This window comes from Pelophylax lessonae, assembly GCF_965119305.1.
Source record: "Pelophylax lessonae genome assembly, chromosome: 3".
Lineage (NCBI taxonomy): Eukaryota > Metazoa > Chordata > Amphibia > Anura > Ranidae > Pelophylax > Pelophylax lessonae.
In genome coordinates, this window is record NC_138770.1 from 545132818 (window position 1) to 545159310 (window position 26493).

The 26493-nt window shown below is 47.9% G+C and overlaps 1 protein-coding gene across 3 annotated transcripts in view; it reads right to left on the minus strand.

The window, feature by feature from the left end:
- Window positions 1–26493, minus strand: part of NINL (ninein like) — a 246067-nt gene that overhangs the window by 17122 nt on the left and 202452 nt on the right. For all 3 annotated transcript variants that reach the window (XM_082252540.1, XM_082252541.1, XM_082252539.1), the window contains 4 exons: window positions 25697–25981; window positions 18013–18264; window positions 17394–17468; window positions 4500–4613 (listed from right to left, as the gene is read on the minus strand). In XM_082252540.1, the coding sequence (XP_082108666.1) occupies window positions 4500–4613; window positions 17394–17468; window positions 18013–18264; window positions 25697–25981 (726 nt within the window). The remainder of the gene's footprint in view (window positions 1–4499; window positions 4614–17393; window positions 17469–18012; window positions 18265–25696; window positions 25982–26493) is intronic.

Genomic DNA, 26493 nt, shown 5'->3' on the forward strand with positions numbered 1-26493 from the left:
TTCCTTCCTCCTCTATCCTGCGAAGAAGTCTTGGCAGTAACGCGAGAGGAGGGAAGGCATATATTAGCTGGTATTGCCCCCACGGGGCGATCAGTGCGTCTGCGGTTTCTGCTAGAGGATCGCGGGAGCGAGCCACGAATCTCTGAACTTTCCTGTTGAATCGTGATGCCAACAGATCCACATCCGGGGTGCCCCACCGTAGGCACAACTGGTGGAAAACGTCTGGATGGAGGGACCATTCCCCCTGATCCAGGGTCTGACGGCTGAGATAATCTGCCTGCCAATTCTCCACCCCCGGAATGAACACCGCAGAGATTGCTGGAACAAATCGTTCCGCCCAGCGAAGAATGTAAGCCACTTCTTTGGCCGCTCGGACACTCTTGGTGCCCCCCTGGTGATTGACATAAGCCACGGCCGTGGCATTGTCCGACTGGATCCGAACCGGGCTGCCCTGGAGCTGCTCGGTCCAGTGAATCAGACAAAGTCTGATCGCTCTCAGTTCCAATACATTTATTGGTAACCTGGATTCTTCCGGGGACCAAAGTCCCTGGACAGATAACTGACCGAGAATTCCTCCCCATCCGGATAGACTGGCATCCGTGGTCACTATCGTCCAATATATTGGCAGAAATGACTTTCCCTGGCTGAGCATTGGAGACCGAAGCCACCAAACCAGAGACTCTCTGGTCTGTTTGCTCAATCGTATCTGATTGTCCAGAAGAATCTCTTGCTGAAGAATTCGGGTATGGGACTGGGCAAATGGGACTGCTTCGAATGAAGCCACCATCAACCCCAGAACCCTCATGAAAGTCCGAAGGGAAGACCAGCTGTTGGACAGTAACAACTGGACTGCTGATTGAATCTTTCGGAGTTTCCCTACCGGAAGAAAAACTCTTGTCCTGACTGTGTCTAGAATTAGACCCAGATATTCGAGCCTCTGGGTGGGAACCAGAAATGACTTTTGCTGGTTCACCAGCCACCCGAATTCCTGTAAAGAAATCATAGTAATTTCTATGTTTTGTAGCAAGGTCTGAGGAGACTCTGCATGAAGCAGAAGATCGTCTAGGTAACCTAGAATCGATATACCTCTTTGGCGCAGAAGTGCCAACATTGGGGCCAACACCTTTGTGAAGACCCGCGGAGCCGTGGCGAGACCGAAAGGTAACGCCACAAACTGATAGTGGTTCTCCTCTACGGAAAAGCGTAGAAAACGCTGATGTCCTGCGAAAATGGGAATGTGAAGATAGGCGTCCTTGATGTCTATGGACGCTAGGACATCCCCTGGATGCAGGAAGGCTGCTACCGTGCGAATGGACTCCATTCTGAATCTTCTTATGTTGACGAAAGAATTGAGTGCTCTTAAGTCCAGAATTGGACGCACTTTGCCCTCTTTCCTGGGTATTGTAAACAGGTTTGAATAAAACCCTTGAAACCGTTCTGTCCAAGGAACGTGGACTACCACTCCTTGTTGTAGTAAATCTGTGACTGCTCTCCGCAGATCTTCTAAACGATCTGCGGTTAGACGGATATTGGAAGGGAAGAATCGCGCCGGTGGGAGAGATCGAAACTCGATCTTGTACCCTGACCTTATGACTTCGCAAACCCATTTGTCCGGGATTCTGGAAAGCCATGGATCCGGGAACCGGCGAAGACGTCCCCCCACCCCAGTTATGGGTGGGGGCGCACCTTCAGGCTTTGGATGGTTTATCTTCAGGTCTGGAGGGGGCGGGCTTTTGCTTGCCCGACCAACGACCCCTGACGCCTCCTGCAGGAGCTTTGGAGGACTTAGTTTTTTCACCCGCTGGACGAAAAAACCTCTTGTGAGCAGAAAAAGAAGGCCCTCGTCTTTGACGAGTTCCTCTACCTTTAAAATTTTGCGGTAAAAAGGTGCTTTTTCCACCGGTGAGATCCTTAATGATCTCATCTAAGTTGGCTCCAAATAGACGCTCTCCTGAAAAGGGGATATTAGCCAATGCTTTTTTGGAACCTTGGTCGGCTAACCAACCTTTTAGCCACAGTGTACGCCTGAGAACCACTGCTGAGACTGATGCTCGCGCCATTAATGGAGTGGCGTCTAACGCCGCATCACATACAAACTGTAACCCCTGTATCATTTGTTCCAACAAATCTGATACCGCCTGAGGGACTTCTTCTAAGTCCCGGCGTAACCACTTGGTCCATTCAGTTACAGCCTGCGAAACCAGACCAATAGCAATTATTGGTCTGAAAGCTGATCCAATCAAGGAAAACATGGTGCGAGACATAGCTTCTATCTTGCGATCCACTGGATCTTTAAAAGACGGAGCGTCTTCTAAAGGAATAACCGTGGCTTTATTCAATCTAGCAATAGGTGAATCCACCACAGGTGGTTCTGTCCATTTCTTAATAAGGGTTTCCTCAAACGGATAACGCCTGTCAATGCGTTTAGAAATATTAAAAGTGCGTTTTGGCAGACGCCATTCTTCTTCGATTGGATTGCCAAAACATTTGGGCAATGGAAAAACCTTCGCCACTTTGATGCGTTTTTTAGTCCCAAAAGGGATCTCAGTTTCAGCTATTTCTGATGGAATACCCTGTAACCTTAAAGTCTCTTGAACAGATATAATGAGTGCGTTTACCAACGCTTCCTCTCGGGCTATGGCGGATGCCGAAACATCCTCCTCACTGTCTGAAGAGACAGGACCCGAGACACCAATACCAGATGAAGTACCTGCAACTGCAGAAATAGGCTCAGAGTCTGAATCCGAGGTTTCAGATAATAAGGGGTTAGGCGGGGGTCGCTTTCTTGCGCCCTGTCCCTGACAAGCCACTTCCACCCGGGACACAAAAGTTTCCATAATAGCTGACAAAGATTCAATTGTCAATGGGGTGCTGGAGGATCCCGCAGACCCCTCGAGGGGATCCGGAGGAGATACATGAGTGGCAGGGTCCATGTTAATACAGGACACCTTTGCCAGCAAAACAAAAAAACTTTTTCTTTTTTTTTTTTTTTTTTTTCTTTTTTTGTGTGTCTCCCCCTAGCGCAATAGCGCCCCTCAGAGTACCTGCTTCTCGATCCCGGAGAGAGAGAGAGAGGGACCCCCAAGGCTCACCAACCGATGCAGTGCAGTTTCCAACAAACTGCAGTCAGCGTCTGTCTTACACAGACTGGAAGGAGCTGTTTGCTTTTTCCCGGGCAGAAGGCGTGGCTCCGCCCCCTGTGTACGCCTTCCGGCGTTCCCAGCCCTCCACGAGGTAGCTGGGCTCACAAAACATGGCCGCCCCCATAGAAGAGACATAAGACTCCAAAAACATGGTGGCCGGCGTGACCTGAGGACATACATGCATTCGGTCTACGGCAAAATGGCGGCAGACCGCCGATATCGTCTTCCCAGCACATCCACCTGCACTCTGCTACGAGGTGACATATGGATCTACAGAGATACACTGCACATAAGGTAGGATTATACCTCCTATGTCTGCTGTAATGTTACAGTCTGCTGGGTAGAGTGTTAGCTCTTGAACCAAGTCCACTTCCCACAAACACATGCTGTATTACAAGGGGGACTTGTAAGTATCAGATATATACTGACCATATATGGAGGGGCCCATAATATATACTGCCTCATAATGAGGAAAAAAGGGAACGTTTACTCACCATACCGAACCGACAGGCACCCTCTCTTCACAATACCCTCTCCACCGGGGTGGGGGTTTGTGGACGCCTCGACTCTCTGGTACCTGGCGTCCAAGCGAGACTTTTAACTCGCAAAGTCAGTCCCTTTACTGGGACTCCGTCGCGGCCGACCCAGCGCACTGGTCTGCACGCGCTCGTAGGCAGAAACCGGGGTGACCACTGGATCTCAACATCCAGCCCCGCATACTTACTTGAATATGTCGCGGCCGACCAAGCGCAATGCCATGGTCTGCGCGCGCTCGTAGGCCGGCTGGGGTGACCACAAGTGTCGCCCAGTCCGGCATTTTTGCTTGAAGATCTCACAGGAAAAAACACTGGAGAAAACTACCTAAAAAATGTCTTTTTCTTAAAGAAAAAAAGTCTTGCCAGGACCAAAAGATCCCAGCAAGGAACTTAGGTCCTTACTCCTGACTAGACAGAAAAAAACTGATTCCCTGTAGCAGAGAGAGGGAGGATATACCCTCAGGGACTGCCCCTAAGGTGGAGCCAGAACGTTTTGTCTTTCTGCCTAGTCCTACTCCTGCGGAGACAACATAACCCAGCTCTTGAGAATCAAGAAGACTACGTCTGTCAATGAGCGATAGAGAAATATAGTCTGAAGCTCATGGAAAAGACCCCTCTTTGGTATAGACAACGGCAGTTATTTTGTACCCTGTACCAGTGTGCAGAGAGCCATCTAGCCATACCATTTTTAAAACTGGCTCTCATTACTCATATATATATTATATATATATATATATATATATATATACACACACACACACGTGTGTGTGTGTGTACACAACCAACAGGGCTTTATTCAATGTGCATTTATTCACTCTACCTTGTCAGTGGCTTCTTTCAGTAGTCTGGTAATAGAATGACACTGTTCTTCTAGAGATCGCTTCTCTTGATTTAATGATGATACTTCTTCTTGAAGTGTTGCCACAACCAAGAGCTGGAAAAGATCATAACAGCCCATTTAAAAAATCTGGGGAAAAAAAAGTATGTCCAAATTAAAGGAAAACAAAGCCCAGAATCTGATAGACAAGTTCTTCACTTTTCTGAAAAACCTTCCTTTCTCTTTTTCACAGGGCTTTTTTTCTGCCGAAACGAGGCAGAACGGCATTCCGCCACCTACGGCAGCCCTCTCTTTCTCATCCTGTCGCATAAGACAGAAGTCGGTAGAGGTAGTTTTCTATGCCACTCACTTTCTCCACTGGCTTCTGTAAACTAGTGCCAGCACACATGCCCCACATCTGCTTGATGGGTGCCCCTAAAGCGGGTCCAGAAGTCACAACTGTCAGCATTTAATGGGGGATTCCAGAGCTAGCTTCTATCCTCGCCTGTTGCCCGTCAGCCTGCCTCGGCTCTGTGCTACACTAATCTGACAGGCCGAGCTGCATGAATGGGACTGCAATAGGCTGAGAAAAAAAAAGCCTGCTCTGCCTATTAGCCCGGAGTCCGATACACTGCTCTAATGCAGTGCTTCAGAGGGAAAGAGGGGGTGGGGGTTCCAGAGAGACTGTGAAGACTTTGAGGATTTTCTGCTGAGATCAGAGCTGGGAGGGAGGGTAAGCTGTGGACAGGGGAGAGGAGGAGAGGGTGAGCTGTGGACAGGGGAGAGGGTGAGCTTTGGACTGAGGAGAGAGGGTGAGCCGTGGACAGGGGGAGAAGGTGAGCTTTGAAAAGGAGGGAGAGGGTGAGCTGTGGACAGGAGGGAGGGGGTAAGCTGTGGACAGGGGGGAGAGGATGAGCTGTGGACAGCAGGAGAGGGTGAGCTGTGGACAGCAGGAGAGGGTGAGCTGTAGATGGGGGGTGGGTGAGCTGTGGACAGGGGGGAGAGGGTGAGCTGTAGACAGGGGCTGGAGGGTGAGCTGTAGACAGGGGCTGGAGGGTGAGCTGTAGACAGGGGCTGGAGGGTGAGCTGTAGACAGGGGGTGAGCTGTGGACAGGGGGAGAGGGTGAGCTGTGACAGGGGGGTGAGGGTGAGTTGTGGACAGGGGGAGAGGGTGAGCTGTAGACAGGGGGGAGAGGGTGAGCTGTAGACGGGGGGGGGGGCAAGCTGTGGACAGGGGGGAAATGGTAAGCTGTGGACAGGGAGGAGAGGGTGGGCTGTGGACAGGGGAGGGAGGTTGAGCTGTAGACAGGGGGGGGTGAGCTGTAGACAGGGGGGGGGAGGGTGAGCTGTGGACAGGGGGGGAGAGGGTGAGCTGTGGACAGGGGGGGAGAGGGTGAGCTGTGGACAGGGGGGAGAGGGTGAGCTGTAGACAGGGGGGAGAGGGTGAGCTGTAGACAGGGGGGAGAGGGTGAGCTGTAGACAGGGGGGAGAGGGTGAGCTGTAGACAGGGGGGAGAGGGTGAGCTGTAGACAGGGGGGAGAGGGTGAGCTGTAGACAGGGGGGAGAGGGTGAGCTGTAGACAGGGGGGAGAGGGTGAGCTGTGGACAGGGGGGAGAGGGTGAGCTGTAGACGGGGGGGGGTAAGCTGTGGACAGGGGGGAAATGGTAAGCTGTGGACAGGGAGGAGAGGGTGGGCTGTGGACAGGGAGGAGAGGGTGGGCTGTGGACAGGGAGGAGAGGGTGGGCTGTGGACAGGGGAGGGAGGTTGAGCTGTAGACAGGGGGGGTGAGCTGTGGACAGGGGGGGGAGGGTGAGCAGTGGACAGGGGGGAGGGTGAGCTGTGGACAGGGGGGGAGGGTGAGCTGTGGACAGGAGGGAGAGGGTGAGCTGTGGACAGGAGGGAGAGGGTGAGCTGTGGACAGGGGGGGGGGGGTGAGCTGTGGACAGGGGGGGGAGGGTGAGCTGTGGACAGGGGGGAGAGGGTGAGCTGTGGACAGGGGGGAGAGGGTGAGCTGTGGACAGGGGGGAGAGGGTGAGCTGTAGACAGGGGGGAGAGGGTGAGCTGTAGACGGGGGGGGGGGGGAGAGGGTGAGCTGTAGACGGGGGGAGAGGGTGAGCTGTAGACGGGGGGAGAGGGTGAGCTGTAGACGGGGGGGGTAAGCTGTGCACAGGGGGAAGAGGGTAAGCTGTGGACAGGGGGAAATGGTAAGCTGTGGACAGGGAGGAGAGGGTGGGCTGTGGACAGGGGAGGGAGGTTGAGCTGTAGACAGGGGGGGGGGGGTAGGGTGAACTGTGGATGAAAGGAGATAAGATGACCTGTGGGGGGGGGAGGGGGACAGGGGGAAATGGTAAGCTGTGGACAGGGAGGAGAGGGTGGGCTGTGGACAGGGGAGGGAGGTTGAGCTGTAGACGGGGGGGGGGGGTGAGCTGTGGACAGGGGGGGAGGGTGAGCTGTGGACAGGGGGGAGAGGGTGAGCTGTGGACAGGGGGGAGAGGGTGAGCTGTAGACAGGGGGGAGAGGGTGAGCTGTAGACAGGGGGGAGAGGGTGAGCTGTAGACAGGGGGGAGAGGGTGAGCTGTAGACAGGGGGGAGAGGGTGAGCTGTAGACAGGGGGGAGAGGGTGAGCTGTAGACAGGGGGGAGAGGGTGAGCTGTAGACAGGGGGAGAGGGTGAGCTGTGGACAGGGGGGAGAGGGTGAGCTGTGGACAGGGGGGAGAGGGTGAGCTGTAGACGGGGGGGGTAAGCTGTGGACAGGGGGGAAATGGTAAGCTGTGGACAGGGAGGAGAGGGTGGGCTGTGGACAGGGGAGGGAGGTTGAGCTGTAGACAGGGGGGGTGAGCTGTGGACAGGGGGGGAGGGTGAGCAGTGGACAGGGGGGGAGGGTGAGCTGTGGACAGGGGGGGAGGGTGAGCTGTGGACAGGAGGGAGAGGGTGAGCTGTGGACAGGAGGGAGAGGGTGAGCTGTGGACAGGGGGGGGTGAGCTGTGGACAGGGGGGGGAGGGTGAGCTGTGGACAGGGGGGAGAGGGTGAGCTGTGGACAGGGGGGAGAGGGTGAGCTGTGGACAGGGGGGAGAGGGTGAGCTGTAGACAGGGGGGAGAGGGTGAGCTGTAGACGGGGGGGAGAGGGTGAGCTGTAGACGGGGGGGGAGAGGGTGAGCTGTAGACGGGGGGGGTAAGCTGTGCACAGGGGGGAGAGGGTAAGCTGTGGACAGGGGGAAATGGTAAGCTGTGGACAGGGAGGAGAGGGTGGGCTGTGGACAGGGGAGGGAGGTTGAGCTGTAGACAGGGGGGGGGGTGAGCTGTGGACAGGGGGGGGGGGGGTAGGGTGAACTGTGGATGAAAGGAGATAAGATGACCTGTGGGGGGGGGAAGAGGGTGAACTGTGGATGGGGAGATGGGATGGGCTGTGGATAGAGTGGGGTGAGCTGTGGATGGGGGAAGGTAAGCTGTGGACGGGGTGAGCCCTGACCACATGTATAATTTGGTTATTTGGCAACACTTCTCTTTCCTGAGGAATAGCGGGAATGGGGGCGGGGTTGGGCGGGGAGCTGACTGGGGAGGGTGGGTTCCTGCACCTACTCTCTGAGAAAAAAAAATGGATTTTGAACTTACCGTAAAATTATTTTCTCTGATGTTCATTGACATATGCAGCTTCATATCTTCTTGACCATTGGGAGAAGTGGGGCAATCACTTTTGTGAATGCTTGGGGTGTAGATGACAGCTTAACTGGCAGTGCCACAAATTGGAAGTGTTAGGCTCCAACAAATGCAGAATACGAAAGCAGAAAGCGTTAATGTTGAGGGAAGATGGGGATATATAGAAAGGCATCTTGTACGTCTACTGATGCACAAAACTCCCCTTGTCTTAGAGAAGTGATGACAGATTTTGCGGATTTTATCTAGAGTTTTGCAACATGCACAAATCTGTCTAGCGATTTTAAGTTCAGAATGGGGTGGATGCCCCCAATGGTCTGGGGACTGTGAATGGGTTTGAATTAAAACTTTGAGGCTTTCTGCCAAAAGGGAAGGGAACAACCATCCCTTGTGACTGAAGATGGTGTAAGGTGGCCAGTAGATCTGCTGGCTTTTGAACTGATGCTGGCAGATTGGAGAAAGTGTGTCAGGGCAGAGATAGAAATTCTATTTTGTGACCCTTTGAAATGACAGACTGGATCCAGAGGTCTGGGATGTCTCAGATCCAGACAGGTGCAAAAGTCAATAGACATTACCCCACTCCAAGGAGTTGAGGTCCCCCTTAATTGTGAGGAGGGCTTCTGGGTGGGCTTAGGGATCTAGGGCTTGTAAGAAAAAGAAGTGTTAAGCCGTGGTCTAAAAATGTATTTATTTTTTTGCTGGTGGATTCCTCCATCTATCTAGTTTGTGTGGATTGAGGAATCTGTGTGCATATGAACACAAAGTAAGGACAAAATGTACATTTGACAAATCACATTCTCAATGGCGTTTATGCAGAATAGTAGGAGGGGCAAGAGCTGTAGTCTTGCAGAAAGAACTGGATTATTTATAGCAGGAGAAAGTTCACTGCTGAGTTCTGTAGTCCAGTTTATATTGTCTGGGTGACTGATAGAGTGCCAATAGCTGGCTGCAGGACTGGACCTACCAGAGCAAAGGAAGATTTTAAAGAGTTTTCAATAGCCTATCAACTGAATTATTAAAGAAGGATATGCTGTCAATAGGATAAGTAGAAAGATTATTTGGTGCAAGAATGGCTGGGTACACAATAAGAATAGTACATCTATTTTTAAATTTCATTTTCATAGGGTACAAAGCAGAAAATACCTAAGAAGGAGTGAATAACCTCTCGGCCTAGGCCAATCATTATTCAGAGCCCAGTCAGCTTAAACAAGAATAGGGAAGGGTTTTGTAGACATTGCCTCTCCACTTGTTCCTAATGAAGTACATAGATGTTGTGCAGAACAAGGTGTATCTAGCCAGACAGATACTAGTCGCACTGTCTCCATAAAGAAGTCCATCAAAGCCAGCATATCACAAGAAGCTGAAGAATTAACTAACTATCGGTAGTGAAAAATCTTCAGCAGCCTCCTCTAAAAAGTCAGCAACCCCCCCCCCCCCTTTTTTCTCTGCAAATGTAAGTGAGCCATTCAGTTCAGGTTCTGATGCCTTAATGTAATCAGAGAGAGAGGTAGAAGAGCATTTACGGCATGTGGCACCCACCATTTCCAATAGTGGCGATAGCCTTTGGGAAAAAACAGACATACAGTGGGTACGGAAAGTATTCAGACCCCCTTAAATTTTTCACTCTTTGTTATATTGCAGCCATTTGCTAAAATCATTTAAATGATTTTAGCAAATGGCTGCAATATAACAAAGAGTGAAAAATTTAAGGGGGTCTGAATACTGTCCGTACCCACTGTAGCTGCAGAGAATTCTGCTTTATTCAGAAATGCCACATGTTGCTGGTCTGTGAGGGTGCCCAAATCAGTGAGCTAGAGTGGTGTCATTGTAAGACTTTGCTCTGGAACAAAGAAACAGCTATCAACCTGAGAGGAACTTCAGAGTTTCCTCATAGCCTACAATGGAACTCCTTGAAACATTGCACCTGCTCCAAATGCTTAAAATCCTATATTGGTAAGTAAGGATCGTCCCGTGGGATACACATAAAATCGATGCAAACTTAGAGGGTTCAGCATGTCTGGTATGAAGGAATCGCAGTAACCCAGACGCTAACAGATTTCCTGTAGCTGTGTCTCTGAGGAATTAGTCAACAGGTAGACAGCAAATTATCAAGTTGCAACGTGAGGAGAAAATGGTGTCTGTAAGTGTGCACAGGGCCAGCGCTACCTGTAAGGCGACCTAGGCAGCCGCCTAGGGCGCAACTCAGCAGGGGGCGCCAGCATCCTGCTGCTCCCGGAATCAGTATGGACCGCCAGCCAGTGTGGAGCCACACAGGCACTACTCATGCTGTGCCGCCTGAGCGCCTACACAGCAAGCCATGCTATGTTATGAGGGCTCAGCGTCGCCGAAATCCCCATAGGAAAGCATTGAATAATGCTTTCCTATGGGGAGGTCTAATGTGCGTGCATGACAAAGAAGAGTAAGGCCCAGCGCCTAGGTAAGTAATGGAAGGGGGTTTTAACCCCTTCATCAACTTGGGATGGGGGGGGGGGTGGGAGGGAGAGGGGCACTACAGGGTCCTGCAGTGCCAGGAAAACGAATATGTTTTCCAGGTGGCGGCAATTTTTATTTTGCCTAGGGTGGCAAAAATCCTTCCAGCAGCCCTGAGTGTGCAGTTAGGAGACTTAAAAGTACTACGGCACTAGCCAGAGAGGAACTTCTGGTGATGGGGAAAAAACAACTGCCAAGTATATTTGGATAAAAGCTGTGATAATGTTATCTACAAGGCCAAATAAGGGGAGAAAATAACATGTAGGGAATCAACACCATCTGCAGTGCAGCTGAGGCTGAGGGGAAGGTACGAATTTAGATCCATGTATGGCTGCTCCCGTTCATGAACAAGCTTGTTGGTATATTTTTGCTTGATCAGCGCATGCAGATAATCGGCTGCAGAGCTGATTAGTGCATTCTGGTGGTGTCCGTATTCTGCTGTCGGAATGCAAGGATGCAGTGGAGAGATTTTCCCCATCCACCTTATTATATGTGGATGGGGATGGGGGAATCAGTTCAGTTTTCTTCATTCAGCTGGTTGGCTGAATGGAAAAAACTGAGTAATGTATGGCCAGCTTTACTGTGGTTTCAAAAAACATTTTGTGTTAGGTTCCTATATGCAATATAAAAAATGAAAACTGGACTGGTTGAAGTCCAGTTTTACCAGGGAAAAAAATGGATTTTTGTAAGAACTTACCGTAAAATCCTTTTCTCTTAAGCTCATTGACAGACGTAGTCTTCTTGATTCTCAAGAGCTGGGTTATGTTGTCTCCGCAGGAGTAGGACTAGGCAGAATGACAAAACGTTCTGGCTCCACCCTAGGGGGCAGTCCCTGAGGGTATATCCTCCCTCTCTCTGCTACAGGGAATCAGTTCTGTTTAAAGCAGTACAGAGAAATTAACCCAACCCAACTCAATGATAGAGGGGCGGGTACTACGTCTGTCAATGAGCTTAAGAGAAAAGGATTTTACGGTAAGTTCTTACAAAAATCCATATTTCTCTATCGCTCATTGACAGACGTAGTCTTCTTGATTCTCAAGAGCTGGGACATCCAGAAGCAGTGCCACAAATGAGGGGTGGGATTGACAAAATCAAATCCAATCTAGTAGGCCCAACCGGTGCCAAACTAGAAGTTTTAAAGGCTCATTATAAACAAAGAATGAGACTAAAGAAAAATTTTCCAACGGAAAAAACCCTCGAGGTAGACCACTGGTCTCCTCAAATTGCGGCCTGCAAAACCTTGCGGCCAAATGAGGCATCAGACGATGCCATTACATCAACTTTATAATGTTTAGAGAAGGTATGCACCGACGACCAGGTAGCCGCCTTGCACACCTGGACCACTGACGCCTGATGGCGAAAGGCCCATGACGCACTAAGTGCCCGAGTGGAGTGCGCCTTAACAGAGAACGGGGGCTCCCGACCCTTAATAGAATAAGCCTGCACTACCGTCTGTCTGATCCATCTGGAAATGGTCGCGGCAGATGCAGGCAACCCCTTTTTGGGTCCATCTGGGATCACAAAAAGTGAATCCGTCTTGCGAAACGAGTCTGTCGTTTTCAAGTATACCCTGATCGCCCGGACCACATCCAAGGAGTGCAAAGCAAATTCCCGAGGATGACTGGGCTTAGGACACAGGGAAGGTAATACAATTTCTTCATTCAGATGAAATTCTGAAACCACTTTTGGTAGGAAGGATGGATTCGGACGAAGAACCACCTTATCTCTATGAACCACCAGATATGGTGAACGACAAGATAATGCGGCCAGTTCTGACACCCTGCGTGCAGAAGTAATAGCCACCAAGAAGGCCACCTTCTGGGACAACGTGGGTAGAGGAATCTCCCTAATATCTTCAAAGGGAGGTTTCTGAAGAACCGACAACACTAAATTAAGATCCCAGGGGGGTAACGGCGCGTGCACTGGCGGAGCCAGATGTCGCACCCCCTGGATGAAATTCCGCACCAAGGAATGAGTAGCCAAAGGCTTCTGAAAGAAGATGGCTAATGCTGAGACCTGACCCTTGATAGTACTCAAGGCCAGTTTCTGCTCAACCCCTTGTTGCAGAAAAGCCAATATTCGATTAATCGAATAAGACCGAGGACGGAACCCCAAAGGTTCACACCATGCAATGTAGGACTTCCATGTGCGATGATAAATCTTTCTGGAAGTCGCTTTCCTTGCTTCAACTAGAGTAGGAATAACTGAAGCTGACAAACCTTTGTCCTTCAGCACCTGGGTCTCAATAGCCAGGCCGTTAAAGCCAGCGATCGTAAAGCAGGATGGAAGATCGGTCCCTGAGACAGTAGATCCTCTCTGAGAGGAAGTCTCCACGGGACGTCCGCCACCAGTCTGACCATGTCGGCGTACCAAGCTCGACGAGGCCAGTCCGGAGCTACCAGGATTACTGGGATTCCTTCCTCCTCTATCCTGCAAAGAAGTCTTGGCAGTAACGCGAGAGGAGGGAAGGCATATATTAGCTGGTATTGCCCCCACGGGGCGATCAGTGCGTCTGCGGTTTCTGCTAGAGGATCGCGGGAGCGAGCCACGAATCTCTGAACTTTCCTGTTGAATCGTGATGCCAACAGATCCACATCCGGGGTGCCCCACCGTAGGCACAACTGGTGGAAAACGTCTGGATGGAGGGACCATTCCCCCTGATCCAGGGTCTGACGGCTGAGATAATCTGCCTGCCAATTCTCCACCCCCGGAATGAACACCGCAGAGATTGCTGGAACAAATCGTTCCGCCCAGCGAAGAATGCAAGCCACTTCTTTGGCCGCTCGGACACTCTTGGTGCCCCCCTGGTGATTGACATAAGCCACGGCCGTGGCATTGTCCGACTGGATCCGAACCGGGCTGCCCTGGAGCTGCTCGGTCCAGTGAATCAGACAAAGTCTGATCGCTCTCAGTTCCAATACATTTATCGGTAATCTGGATTCTTCCGGGGACCAAAGTCCCTGGGCAGATAATTGACCGAGAATTCCTCCCCATCCGGATAGACTGGCATCCGTGGTCACTATCGTCCAATATATTGGCAGAAATGACTTTCCCTGGCTGAGCATTGGAGACCGAAGCCACCAAACCAGAGACTCTCTGGTCTGTTTGCTCAATCGTATCTGATTGTCCAGGGATTCCGGATTCCGATTCCATCTGAGGAGAATCTCTTGCTGAAGAATTCGGGTATGGGACTGGGCAAATGGGACTGCTTCGAATGAAGCCACCATCAACCCCAGAACCCTCATGCAAGTCCGAAGGGAAGACCAGCTGTTGGACAGTAACAACTGGACTGCTGATTGAATCTTTCGAAGTTTCCCTGCCGGAAGAAACACTCTTGTCCTGACTGTGTCTAGAATTAGACCCAGATATTCGAGCCTCTGGGTGGGAACCAGAAAAGACTTTTGCTGGTTCACCAGCCACCCGAATTCCTGTAAAGAAATCATAGTAATTTCTATGTTTTGTAGCAAGGTCTGAGGAGACTCTGCATGAAGCAGAAGATCGTCTAGGTAACCTAGAATCGATATACCTCTTTGGCGCAGAAGTGCCAACATTGGGGCCAACACCTTTGTGAAGACCCGCGGAGCCGTGGCGAGACCGAAAGGTAACGCCACAAACTGATAGTGGTTCTCCTCTACGGAAAAGCGTAGAAAACGCTGATGTCCTGCGAAAATGGGAATGTGAAGATAGGCGTCCTTGATGTCTATGGACGCTAGGACATCCCCTGGATGCAGGAAGGCTGCTACCGTGCGAATGGACTCCATTCTGAATCTTCTTATGTTGACGAAAGAATTGAGTGCTCTTAAGTCCAGAATTGGACGCACTTTGCCCTCTTTCCTGGGTATTGTAAACAGGTTTGAATAAAACCCTTGAAACCGTTCTGTCCAAGGAACGTGGACTACCACTCCTTGTTGTAGTAGATCTGTGACTGCTCTCCGCAGATCTTCTAGACGATCCGGAGATAGTCGGATATTGGAAGGGAAGAATCGCGCCGGTGGGAGAGATCGAAACTCGATCTTGTACCCTGACTTTATGACTTCGCAAAAACCCATTTGTCCGGGATTCTGGAAAGCCATGGATCCGGGAACCGGCGAAGACGTCCCCCCACCCCAGTTATGGGTGGGGGCGCACCTTCAGGCTTTGGATGGTTTATCTTCAGGTCTGGGGGGGGCGGGCTTTTGCTTGCCCGACCAACGACCCCTGACGCCTCCTGTAGGAACCTTGGAGGACTTAGTTTTTTCACCCGCTGGACGAAAAAACCTCTTGTGAGCAGAAAAAGAAGGCCCTCGTCTTTGACGAGTTCCTCTACCTTTAAAATTTTGCGGTAAAAAGGTGCTTTTTCCACCGGTGAGATCCTTAATGATCTCATCTAAGTTGGCTCCAAATAGACGTTCTCCTGAAAAGGGGATATTAGCCAATGCTTTTTTGGAACCTTGGTCGGCTATCCAACCTTTTAGCCACAGTGTACGCCTGAGAACCACTGCTGAGACTGATGCTCGCGCCATTAATGGAGTGGCGTCTAACGCCGCATCACATACAAACTGTAACCCCTGTATCATTTGTTCCAACAAATCTGATACCGCCTGAGGGACTTCTTCTAAGTCCCGGCGTAACCACTTGGTCCATTCAGTTACAGCCTGCGAAACCAGACCAATAGCAATTATTGGCCTGAAAGCTGATCCAATCAAGGAAAACATGGTGCGAGACATAGCTTCTATCTTGCGATCCACTGGATCTTTAAAAGACGGAGCGTCTTCTAAAGGAATAACCGTGGCTTTATTCAATCTAGCAATTGGTGAATCCACCACAGGTGGTTCTGTCCATTTCTTAATAAGGGTTTCCTCAAACGGATAACGCCTGTCAATGCGTTTGGAAATATTAAAAGTGCGTTTTGGCAGACGCCATTCTTCATCGATTGGATTGCAAAAACATTTGGGCAATGGAAAAACCTTTGCCACTTTGATGCGCTTTTTAGTCCCAAAAGGGATCTCAGTTTCAGCTATTTCTGATGGAATACCCTGTAACCTTAAAGTCTCTTGAACAGATACAATGAGTGCGTTTACCAACGCTTCCTCTCGGGCTATGGCGGATGCCGAAACATCCTCCTCACTGTCTGAAGAGACAGGACCCGAGACACCAATACCAGATGAAGTACCTGCAACTGCAAAAATAGGCTCAGAGTCTGAATCCGAGGTTTCAGATAATAAGGGGTTAGGCGGGGGTCGCTTTCTTGCGCCCTGTCCCTGACAAGCCACTTCCACCCGGGACACAAAAGTTTCCATAATGGCTGACAAAGATTCAATTGTCAATGGGGTGCTGGAGGATCCCGCAGACCCCTCGAGGGGATCCGGAGGAGATACATGAGTGGCAGGGTCCATGTTAATACAGGACACTTTTGCCAGCAATAAACAAAAAAACCTTTTTTTTTTTTTTTTTTTTTTTTGTGTGTCTCCCCCTAGCGCAATAGCGCCCCTCAGAGTACCTGCTTCTCGATCCCAGAGAGAGAGAGAGGGACCCCCAAGGCTCACCAACCGATGCAGTGCAGTTTCCAACAAACTGCAGCCAGCGTCTGTCTTACACAGACTGGAAGGAGCTGTTTGCTTTTTCCCGGGCAGAAGGCGTGGCTCCGCCCCCTGTGTACGCCTTCCGGCGTTCCCAGCCCTCCACGAGGAAGCTGGGCTCACAAAACATGGCCGCCCCCATAGAAGAGACATAAGACTCCAAAAACATGGCGGCCGGCGTGACCTGAGGACATACATGCATTCGGTCTACGGCAAAATGGCGGCGGACCGCCGATATCGTCTTCCCAGCACATCCACCTGCACTCTGCTGAGAGGTGACATATGGATCTACAGAGATACACTGCACATAAGGTAGGATTATACCTCCTATGTTTGCTGTAATGTTACAGTCTGCTGGGTAGAGTGTTAGCTCTTGAACCAAGTCCACTTCCCACAAACACATGCTGTATTACAAGGGGGACTTGTAAGTGTCAGATATATACTGACCATATATGGAGGGGCCCATAATATATACTGCCTCATAAATGAGGAAAAAAGGGAACGTTTTACTCACCATACCGAACGACAGGCACCCTCTCTTCATAATACCCTCTCCACCGAGGTGGGGGTTTGTGGACGCCTCGACTCTCTGGTCCTGGCGTCCAAGCGAGCTTTTAACTCGCAAAGTCAGTCCCTTTACTGGGACTCCGTCGCGGCCGACTCAGCGCACTGGTCTGCACGCGCTTTTAGGCAGAAACCGGGGTGACCACTGGATCTCACATCCAGCCCGTCGCCCGGCCCCGCATACTTACTTGAATATGTCGCGGCCGACCAAGCGCAATGCCTGGTCTGCACGCGCTCGTAGGCCGGCTGGGGTGACCACAAGTGTCGCCCAGTCCGGCATTTTTGCTTGAAGATCTCACAGGAAAAAAACACTGGAGAAAAACTACCTAAAAAATGTCTTTTTCTTAAAGAAAAAAAGTCTTGCCAGGACCAAAAGATCCCAGCAAGGAACTTAGGTCCTTACTCCTGACTAGACAGAAAAAAACTGATTCCCTGTAGCAGAGAGAGGGAGGATATACCCTCAGGGACTGCCCCCTAGGGTGGAGCCAGAACGTTTTGTCATTCTGCCTAGTCCTACTCCTGCGGAGACAACATAACCCAGCTCTTGAGAATCAAGAAGACTACGTCTGTCAATGAGCGATAGAGAAATGTACACCATGATTCAATAACACAAAGTTTGGAAGTAGTTACCTGTTTGTTGCTTTCATCTAATCCATTCAGAAGATCTTGTTTTTCCTGCCTGTGTTGGAGAACCAGCGTTTCAATCTATTTCACATAGAGAAGGAAAACAGACAGACATTCACTTTACTTCATCTAAATGCTTTTAAATTATCAAATGTTTTTCTTTGGCCCTTTCAGATTTGCTCAGATGATCACAATGTTAAAGCCCGACTCTTGGGAAAGACATTATTTTTAGTTTTGAATAGATATAGGAATAGTAATTACTTTCAAGTTTTCATCGCTGGTCATAACCCAGTGAGCAGATTACAAGTCACTTCCTGTCCAAGGAAAGCAGGACAAATTAAAAAAAAGGGGAGTTGGCACTGGGACAGGAAGACACAGACAGTTATAAATTGACACAGGTCCTAAGCCTTTCGTTACAGTCTGTGTTGCCACTGATGATATTTCCCATCACTTCCCCTCCTGTCAAGAAATTAGCATTGATCTTGTTTAATAGGAACACAGACTGCCAATATAAATCTGAATGAAGTTGTATCCCTTCCCCACACCATCTAAAATGAGAAAAGTTTTGGCTAGAGTTCAGCTTTAAAGGTTAATTTCACTTGGCTGTCATTGACAAAAAGAATACCTTTGCTTTCGATGTTTGCAGATCTTGTTCCAGCCGTTCTCTAGCCTGGCACCAATCAGCCTTTTCTATCTCTACTAAATGAAGTTGGTTTCCAACTTTCTCTGCAGTCGCAGTGGCCTCTTCCTTCTGCTTGGTCACCTCGTTCAGCCTACTTTCCAAGAGCTGAATGTTCTCCTGGCCATCTTTATTTTGCATCTTTAGTTGAAACATCGCACTGGTCAAGTGACATAATTCATTACGTGTTTCAAAGCTCTGCAGATGAGGGACAGACAATTATTTAATTTTTTCAAGGTAACATCAGCAGTGCCCTGCACTAACTAAATGCTTTGCAGTGTAAATGGGAAATATTTGATATCATATAAAGAAAGACATTTTGGCATACCCGTAAATTCCATGTCTTACAGGCTTGATATTCATATTCCCTAGGTCTGGGTAGACTGGTACCTTTAAATCATTGGACACTGGTAAAGCTTTAAAGGGCATGCCCCCAGGGCATCTTCCTACAACCCTACTTCACTGCATAAGTCCTTGGTTTTGTAAGTGTAGCACCCTCCTAGGTAGGTGCTAGGAAAACAAATTGGTGGCTCTGTTCTGCTCATCAGGAGAGCCAGATCTGTTAGTTTAGCCTGTCCCATGTTTCCAGGTGTGATTTAATGGGTCTAAGGGAATCTCCCCACTGTATCCAATAAGGGAGCTTGTTGGACAGTGGAGGAAACCTAACCAATAGTGCACCAGGGTTTATGGCTGTCTCAGTGGGTGGGCATTGCTGCAATGCATCCTGGGATTGGTTATAAATCTGAAGGGAGCATGTGACAGGGTGTCTTTTGGCGGGAGCAAAGTCCTAGGAGGAGGTGGATGGCTGTCACTCATCCTGCTGAAGTGAGAAAGGTGGTTCAGGCAGTCGGCCTATGGAACCAGGTGTAGAGCTGGGCTGCAGAGCATCCAGTGTGCTGACCAGTGGAGCTGTTTGGCAGAAGACTTTGGGAAAAACAGTATTGTAAGTACTAAGGGAACTGCTCAAGGGTCTGCCTAGGAAAGGAGACCACTCCAGAGAAGTCAGGGGATCAAGGAGCCAGCTCACTCAGATTGTTACAGGAAAGGGGGTGCCAAGTAGTTTACCCTGAAGATTAAGGACAAAGGGGGTGCCAGGTAGGGCCCTAAAGTTGTTCTGCACAGTACAGTTAAACCTCAGGATACAGTTTACCTCTGAAAGTTTATTCAGTCCTGCGTCACAGCTTGTGATAGACTGAAGAAGCGGCCTAGCCGTGACTAGGTATATTCAGCATTGCTCAGCGTCATACAGCGTTAATCAGTGCTATTCAGCTCTATTCAAGTTGTCCCAGCCTATTGTGCATAGTTCTTTAAGTTGGAGTATCCCACTCAATCCCTTCTCCTATCCAAGTTCCAAATAAAACCTAAAAACCAAAGAAACTGGACTGCTTATTGTCTGAGGTAAAACACTTGGAAAAATGGCAGACTGTTCTGTTGTTAATAATGGTAACCCAGGGGAACCCACACACAGCAGCTCCCATGGGAGTAGTGCTACATAAGAAGCAATGCAGAGTAACACAGGAACAGAGGGGAGGTGGCCTATATCCTGTACTGTACTCCCAAGATATGGAATTTACAGGTAAGGCAAAATTGTTTTTATCTTAATCATACAGCACAGGACCAAGGCTTGATATAAACCACTTAGGGACCACCCCATAGCAGTTTTATTGCTACAGGGTGGCAGCTGTGCGCAGGATCACGTATTAATACCTGATCCTGCAATTCCGGATAGGGGGCAGGAATGATTGCCGCTGCCGCCGGCACACTCCCGCTGTGATTACATACAGAGGGAGCCCATCGGCAGGTACCACGGACTCAATGTCCTCTGGCACCCGCAGATCATCAGCCAGAGAAACAGAACTGCAATCTGCCTATGTAAACAAGGCAGATTGCTGTTCTGACAGGAGGGAAAGTATGGATCCCGTGTCTCTGCAAAGAAGGAACATGGATCCATGTCTTCCCCTAGTAAAAGCACCTCCCACACAGTACACAAACAGAGGATAGGCACACAGTTAACCCTCTTGATTGCCCCTGATCTTAACCCCTTCCCATCCAGTGTCACTGGTTCACAAAAAGTGTCAGTTAGTGTCAGAATACCTGCCGCAATATTGCAGTCCCAAATAAATAAAAATATCCCATAGTATGTAGACCCTATAACTTTTGTGTAAACCAATCAATATACACTTATTAGAATTTTTTACCAAAAATATGTAGCAGAATACATATTGGCCTAAACTGATGAAGTAATTAGATTTTTTAAATTTTCTATTGGATATGTTTTATAGCAGAAAGTAAAAAAAAAGTATTTTTTTTGTTTATAGTGCAAAAAACAAAAAACACAGATGTGTATAAATACCACCAAAACAAAGCTCTATTTGCGGGAAAACAAGGACATACATTTTATTTAGGTACAGTGTCGCACGACCACGTAACTGTTAGTTAACGTAACACAGTCCTGTATCGCAAAAAATTACCTGGTCATGAAGGGGTTATATCTTCCGGAGGTCAAGTGGTTAATCTACCCTGGGATGTCCCCCAGCAATGAACAAGAAGGGGTATCAGCAACAAGGCAAACAAAACTGCGCCAATAAGCCCAACAATAACAAGGGTCAACAGACCCAACTCAGAGTGTTGTTGCAAGAGCTTTGCGTTGGAAAGCTGCATCAGTAGAAGATTCAATGTCTACATGGTACTTAGCTCTGAGCACTTCCTGGTTCACAGCTCTCAATTTTCAGACAGCTGTTCCTGGGTGGGAACGGATCATGGACTCTTTGTCCCGAATCTGCTTGGCCAGAAGAGACATCAAGGGTCTATTAGATGCCTGTTACCAAAAATATCACATAGGGAGCTGCCAGTCTTTCGTGTAATAGTTATACAGTTAAGTGAATAAAATGCTTAAAAAATAAAACAAATATAATGCATCTGAAAAAAATTTAAATGTCTTCTTCAATCCGACATGGGGGATTGGGAAAACCTAATGTGTGATATGCCTTCTCTACAGCATGCTGGCAAAGCTTTTTCACACATGCTGTGCCTGCTTTTTAATGGTTTCTAGTAAATGATCTTTAAGATCTTAAACTTAAACCTCTTTTTATTTGATGCACCTAGAATGTATTCAGCTACCAATCTGAAAATTCAATTGGGCTTTACATTTTAGGGGATTTTTTGATGAGATACTGAGTAAATATATGTGGGTCTGGTAAATGTGTTCTCTATATACACATATACAGTGGGTACGGAAAGTATTCAGACCCCCTTAAATTTTTCACTCTTTTTTATATTGCAGCCATTTGCTAAAATCATTTAGGTTCATTCTTCTTCTTAATGAATGTACACATAGCACCCCATACTGACAGAAAAACACAGAATTGTTGACATTGTTGCAGATTTATTAAAAAAGAAAAACTGAAATATCACATGGTCCTAAGTATTCAGACCCTTTGCGCAGTATTTAGTAGAAGCCCCCTTTTGATCTAATACAGCCAGGAGTCTTTTTGGGAAAGATGCAACAAGTCTTTCACACCTGGATTTGGGGATCCTCTGCCATTCCTCCTTGCAGATCCTCTCCAGTTCTGTCAGGTTGGATGGTAAACGTTGGTGGACAGCCATTTTTAGGTCTCTCCAGAGATGCTCAATTGGGTTTAAGTCAGGGCTCTGGCTGGGCCATTCAAGAACAGTCACGGAGTTGTTGTGAAGCCACTCCTTCGTTATTTTAGCTGTGTGCTTAGGGTCATTGTCTTGTTGGAAGGTAAACCTTCGGCCCAGTCTGAGGTCCAGAGCACTCTGGAGAAGGTTTTTGTCCAGGATATCCCTGTACTTGGCCACATTAATCTTTCCCTCGATTGCAACCAGTCGTCCTGTCCCTGCAGCTGAAAAACACCCCCACAGCATGATGCTGCCACCACCATGCTTCACTGTTGGGACTGTATTGGACAGGTGATGAGCAGTGCCTGGTTTTCTCCACACATACCGCTTAGAATTAAGGCCAAAAAGTTCTATTTTGGTCTCATCAGACCAGAGAATCTTATTTCTCACCATCTTGGAGTCCTTCAGGTGTTTTTTAGCAAACTCCATGCGGGCTTTCATGTGTCTTACACTGAGGAGAGGCTTCCGTCGGGCCACTCTGCCATAAAGCCCCGACTGGTGGAGGGCTGCAGTGATGGTTGACTTTCTACAACTTTCTCCCATCTCCTGACTGCATCTCTGGAGCTCAGCCACAGTGATCTTTGGGTTTTTCTTTACCTCTCTCACCAAGGCTCTTCTCCCCCGATAGCTCAGTTTGGCCGGACGGCCAGCTCTAGGAAGGGTTCTGGTCGTCCCAAACGTCTTCCATTTGAGGATTATGGCGGCCACTGTGCTCTTAGGAACCTTAAGTGCAGCAGAAATCTTTTTGTAACCTTGGCCAGATCTGTGCCTTGCCACAATTCTGTCTCTGAGCTCTTCAGGCAGTTCCTTTGACCTCATGATTCTCATTTGCTCTGACATGCATTGTGATCTGGAAGGTCTTATATAGACAGGTGTGTGGCTTTCCTAATCAAGTCCAATCAGTATAATCAAACACAGCTGGACTCAAATGAAGGTGTAGAACCATCTCAAGGATGATCAGAATAAATGGAAAGCACCTGAGTTAAATATATGAGTGTCACAGCAAAGGGTCTGAATACTTAGTACCATGTGATATTTCAGTTTTTCTTTTTTAATAAATCTGCAACAATGTCAACAATTCTGTGTTTTTCTGTCAGTATGGGGTGCTATGTGTACATTCATGAGGAAGAAGAATGAACCTAAATGATTTTAGCAAATGGCTGCAATATAACAAAGAGTGAAAAATTTAAGGGGGTCTGAATACTTTCCGTACCCACTGTATATACTGTTACTTTCTGCTTTTTCACTGTTATTTTATTTTAATAGCTAACATACACTTTTCTGTTAACTGCAAACTGTGTACAGAGCACACTGGACTAGTCCCTTTGCACATCTATTTGAAGACTGCTATTTATTTAATTATTTATTGTGTCACTAATATTATTAATTATGTGATTTATTTATTTGCACATGCACTTTCTAAATGCGCGGCTTAGTGATCATTGTTTTGAATGGGAATCACTTTGGCATATTGAGTTATTTATTTGAAAGCTGCAGCATGATATTTGTACCTTACTTTATTTGAAATTTTGTTGAATTCACTGGTATTGCAAGTTTGACACATATTCAGAGCGCAAGAGCTTTTACTTTATATTTTAATACATTAAAATTTTTATATAAATACCACTCTTGCAGCTGTGTAATAACCATATTATTTAAGGAAAATTATCACTTCAGGAATTATGGATGCGATTAGGTTTCTAAGCACGAGACAGATAGATTTGAAATCTGTATTTGTAAATTCACAGTCTCCTCATATATCGCGAGGATATGTCGGGTATTTTAAAAGCATTATCCACCACCTTAGAAAAACAAGTAAAAAAAAAAGTGAGATATATCCACTATTGATATGTACCTTAGGAAAGGCATTATCAGGAAGGGTTTGAGATGGGACATAATGGCCCAAAGATGGTCTGAATGACCAGGAGTCCATAAATGAATGGACACAATTTTTTAATAAAGCAGGTATGGAATTGCAACAATTTTAAAAAGGAAAAAGAAAAAAATGGAGATAATTACCACTAAAATTAATGATCTGAAACAAAAAATAGCACTTGACAGGTACTCTTGTGGAGGGATTTGGGGGTCTAAAAGACCCCAAACCCCTCCTCTGCACCTAAAAGCATTCAAAACGCCAAGTTTGGCTGTTTTGAATGCTGTCATTTTTTTTAATCTGGCGCCGAATACCCGGAAGTGATGTCATGACATCACTTCCGGGTTTTTACATGGAGACCCAATCAGAGCCGAATGCGGCTTTGATCGGGTCTTTGGTGGCCGTGCAGGCTGGTTGTTCGGGTCTCCTTGTGGGACGGGAGACCGAGCGCGCCGCAGAAGGCGGCGGGAGGGGTGTCTCCTCCCGCTCCTTGTAATGACAGCTGAGCGGCTTCTCAGCCGCATCGGTTGTTAATACAAGACAGTCGACCGTCGGCTATGGACGCCGGTACCAGGGTGATGCCTCTAGCGGCAGGCATCACTCCAATACAAGCACTTTCCTGAAATAGCGGCAATATTGGTCACCTTGGTGGCCGATTCCGATATATCGGGGAAGGTGCAGACCGGCCCTCGATATATCGGCTTTGCCGATAATCGGTCGATCACTACTTATAATCATTACGAGCCTTTGGATGGTTAGGAGGATGAGAGATATGATACACCACAACCCTACAGACCTCCTTTTTAGGAAGAGGAAGGGGCAGAGGCAGAGGTCAAAATCGACCTTCAATATGCAACCATTATGGAGAAAGAGAGGTGGGAGGGTCAAACAGAAATCAAGGAGAGGATGCAGGGCAGGAAGAAAGATCCAATTTAAAAAACGCAGACGAGAACATTAAACCAGGGCATTTTTAATTTAAGTAAAGTGGAATTGAGTAATAAGGAACTCCACATTTTAAACCAGGGTCTTAAATGTGCCCCGAAACGTCCTGTAAACAAGTTCAATGTATACATCGACACTCAAAAATATATTAGAAAATTTAATTTGAAAAAGTATTATTTAAACAATCCCATTATGTCCGTTAGCAATTCTGGGAATGACCTGACTAGTATTGATAATGGATTAAGAAACAAATCTTTGTTTAACCCCCCCCCCCCCTCAGCAACAACCATCAAGGTTATAAATCACATGTTCTAAAAAAAAAAAAAAGAAAAAAGATACTTAGTACCAAGTGCATGTAGAATTCCCATCATATTCACCTTGCCAAAAATTCATAAGAATGATAAGCATCCACCAGCAAGACCCACTGTAAACGGGATAGGGTCTGTCACAGGAAGAGTTGGAGAATACTTGGAAAGGTTTCTCCAACCTAGTGTGGCTGTTACTAAATCTTTTTTGAAAGATACAAAAGATCTTCTTAATTCTATAGAGACTATCAAAATCTCAGGAAGGGAACCGGTGTATTTAGTAACAGCAGATGTTTCATCTCTCTACACTATTATACAGCAGGATAATGCATTGCTAGCACTCAACTGGACATCGAGTAAGAGAGATGACATCCCTCACACTCAAAAAGTTTTCTTGCAAAAGGCTTTGGACTTTTGTCTTACGCATAATTATTTCTGGTATCAAGGTTCTATAGCCAGCCATACATCCATCACTGTGCCTGTCTGTAGCGACTCTCCTATTTCCAAGCATTCACAGGACTCAGAGGCAGTGGTGGCAGCCATTGGCTGCTGTCAATCAAAGCCTGTGAGCAGAGGGCGGGGCTGAGCCAGGCTGTGTGTGTTCATGGAGTGGGTCTATGACTGCAGCTTGGAAGTGCAGCGAGCGCGGGCCGCACGTGCACCCAATAGCAAGTGGTTTGCACGCAGAAAAGGAGCAGCCTAGAGTCCTGGCGGGGGGCCCCAGCAGAGGGAGGTTCAGTACCGTTCAATACCGTTGCACAGAGCAGGTACCGTAAGTATACCATGTTTATTATTTCAATAAAAAACATTTTGATCTTTACAACTTTAATGATAGCTAATATATTATATAACATATTGAAAAACATACCTCCTGTTTGGACGTCTGCAGTTCACTTTCAAGCTGTTCTTTCTCCCTCTGCCATCCATCCTCATTCTGAAGGTTCTCTCTCTTCAGCTCATTTATCTTTCCCTGTAGCTGCTCCACAAGGGCAGATGCCTGATGCTTTTCTTCAATTGCCTCTCTGAGTTTAGTATTCATTTGCTGGATGGTCTCATAGCTTCCCTCTCTCTGCACAGTGAGATCAGATAAGGTGCTTGTCAACTGAAGGCTGTGTGTGTTCAGCTGACACAGTTCATCCCAGTATTTCTCATTCTGTTCAAGAAAACATTTACAAATAGTTAATAAAGTTGACAAAAATAAATTTATTGTTCTTTGCTCCTTATCTCCCATACCTCATAAAGATAACCTCTAGCTTAAAGAGACATTGTTGCAATATTATTAGAAAGGCAACTCTCTTGACACCATCACATCCTTTCTTTTTAATAGCGGATCTGCCTTATGGGCCTACTGCACCGGGATACTAGTCTTTAAATGGCTCCCATTTCAATTGTCTCTATTATATGTTAGGACATTAGGGTGCTACATTGTAAAATGAATTAGGTAATATATCTGTCAGGGCCATCTTACCGAATGTGCATGCTGGGCATTTGCCCGGGGGCCCCACTTGCCCGGGGGGCCCCACCTTTCCAGCGACCCAGCCAAGCATTAGTCCAGATTCGCGTGTACATCCCACCGCCGAACTTAGAAGGTGGCAAGCGCCTGTTGGCCCTGCACTGCTGTCAGGCCACTTGGGCTCTGGAGGGGGAGCCCACAACTGCAGGAAT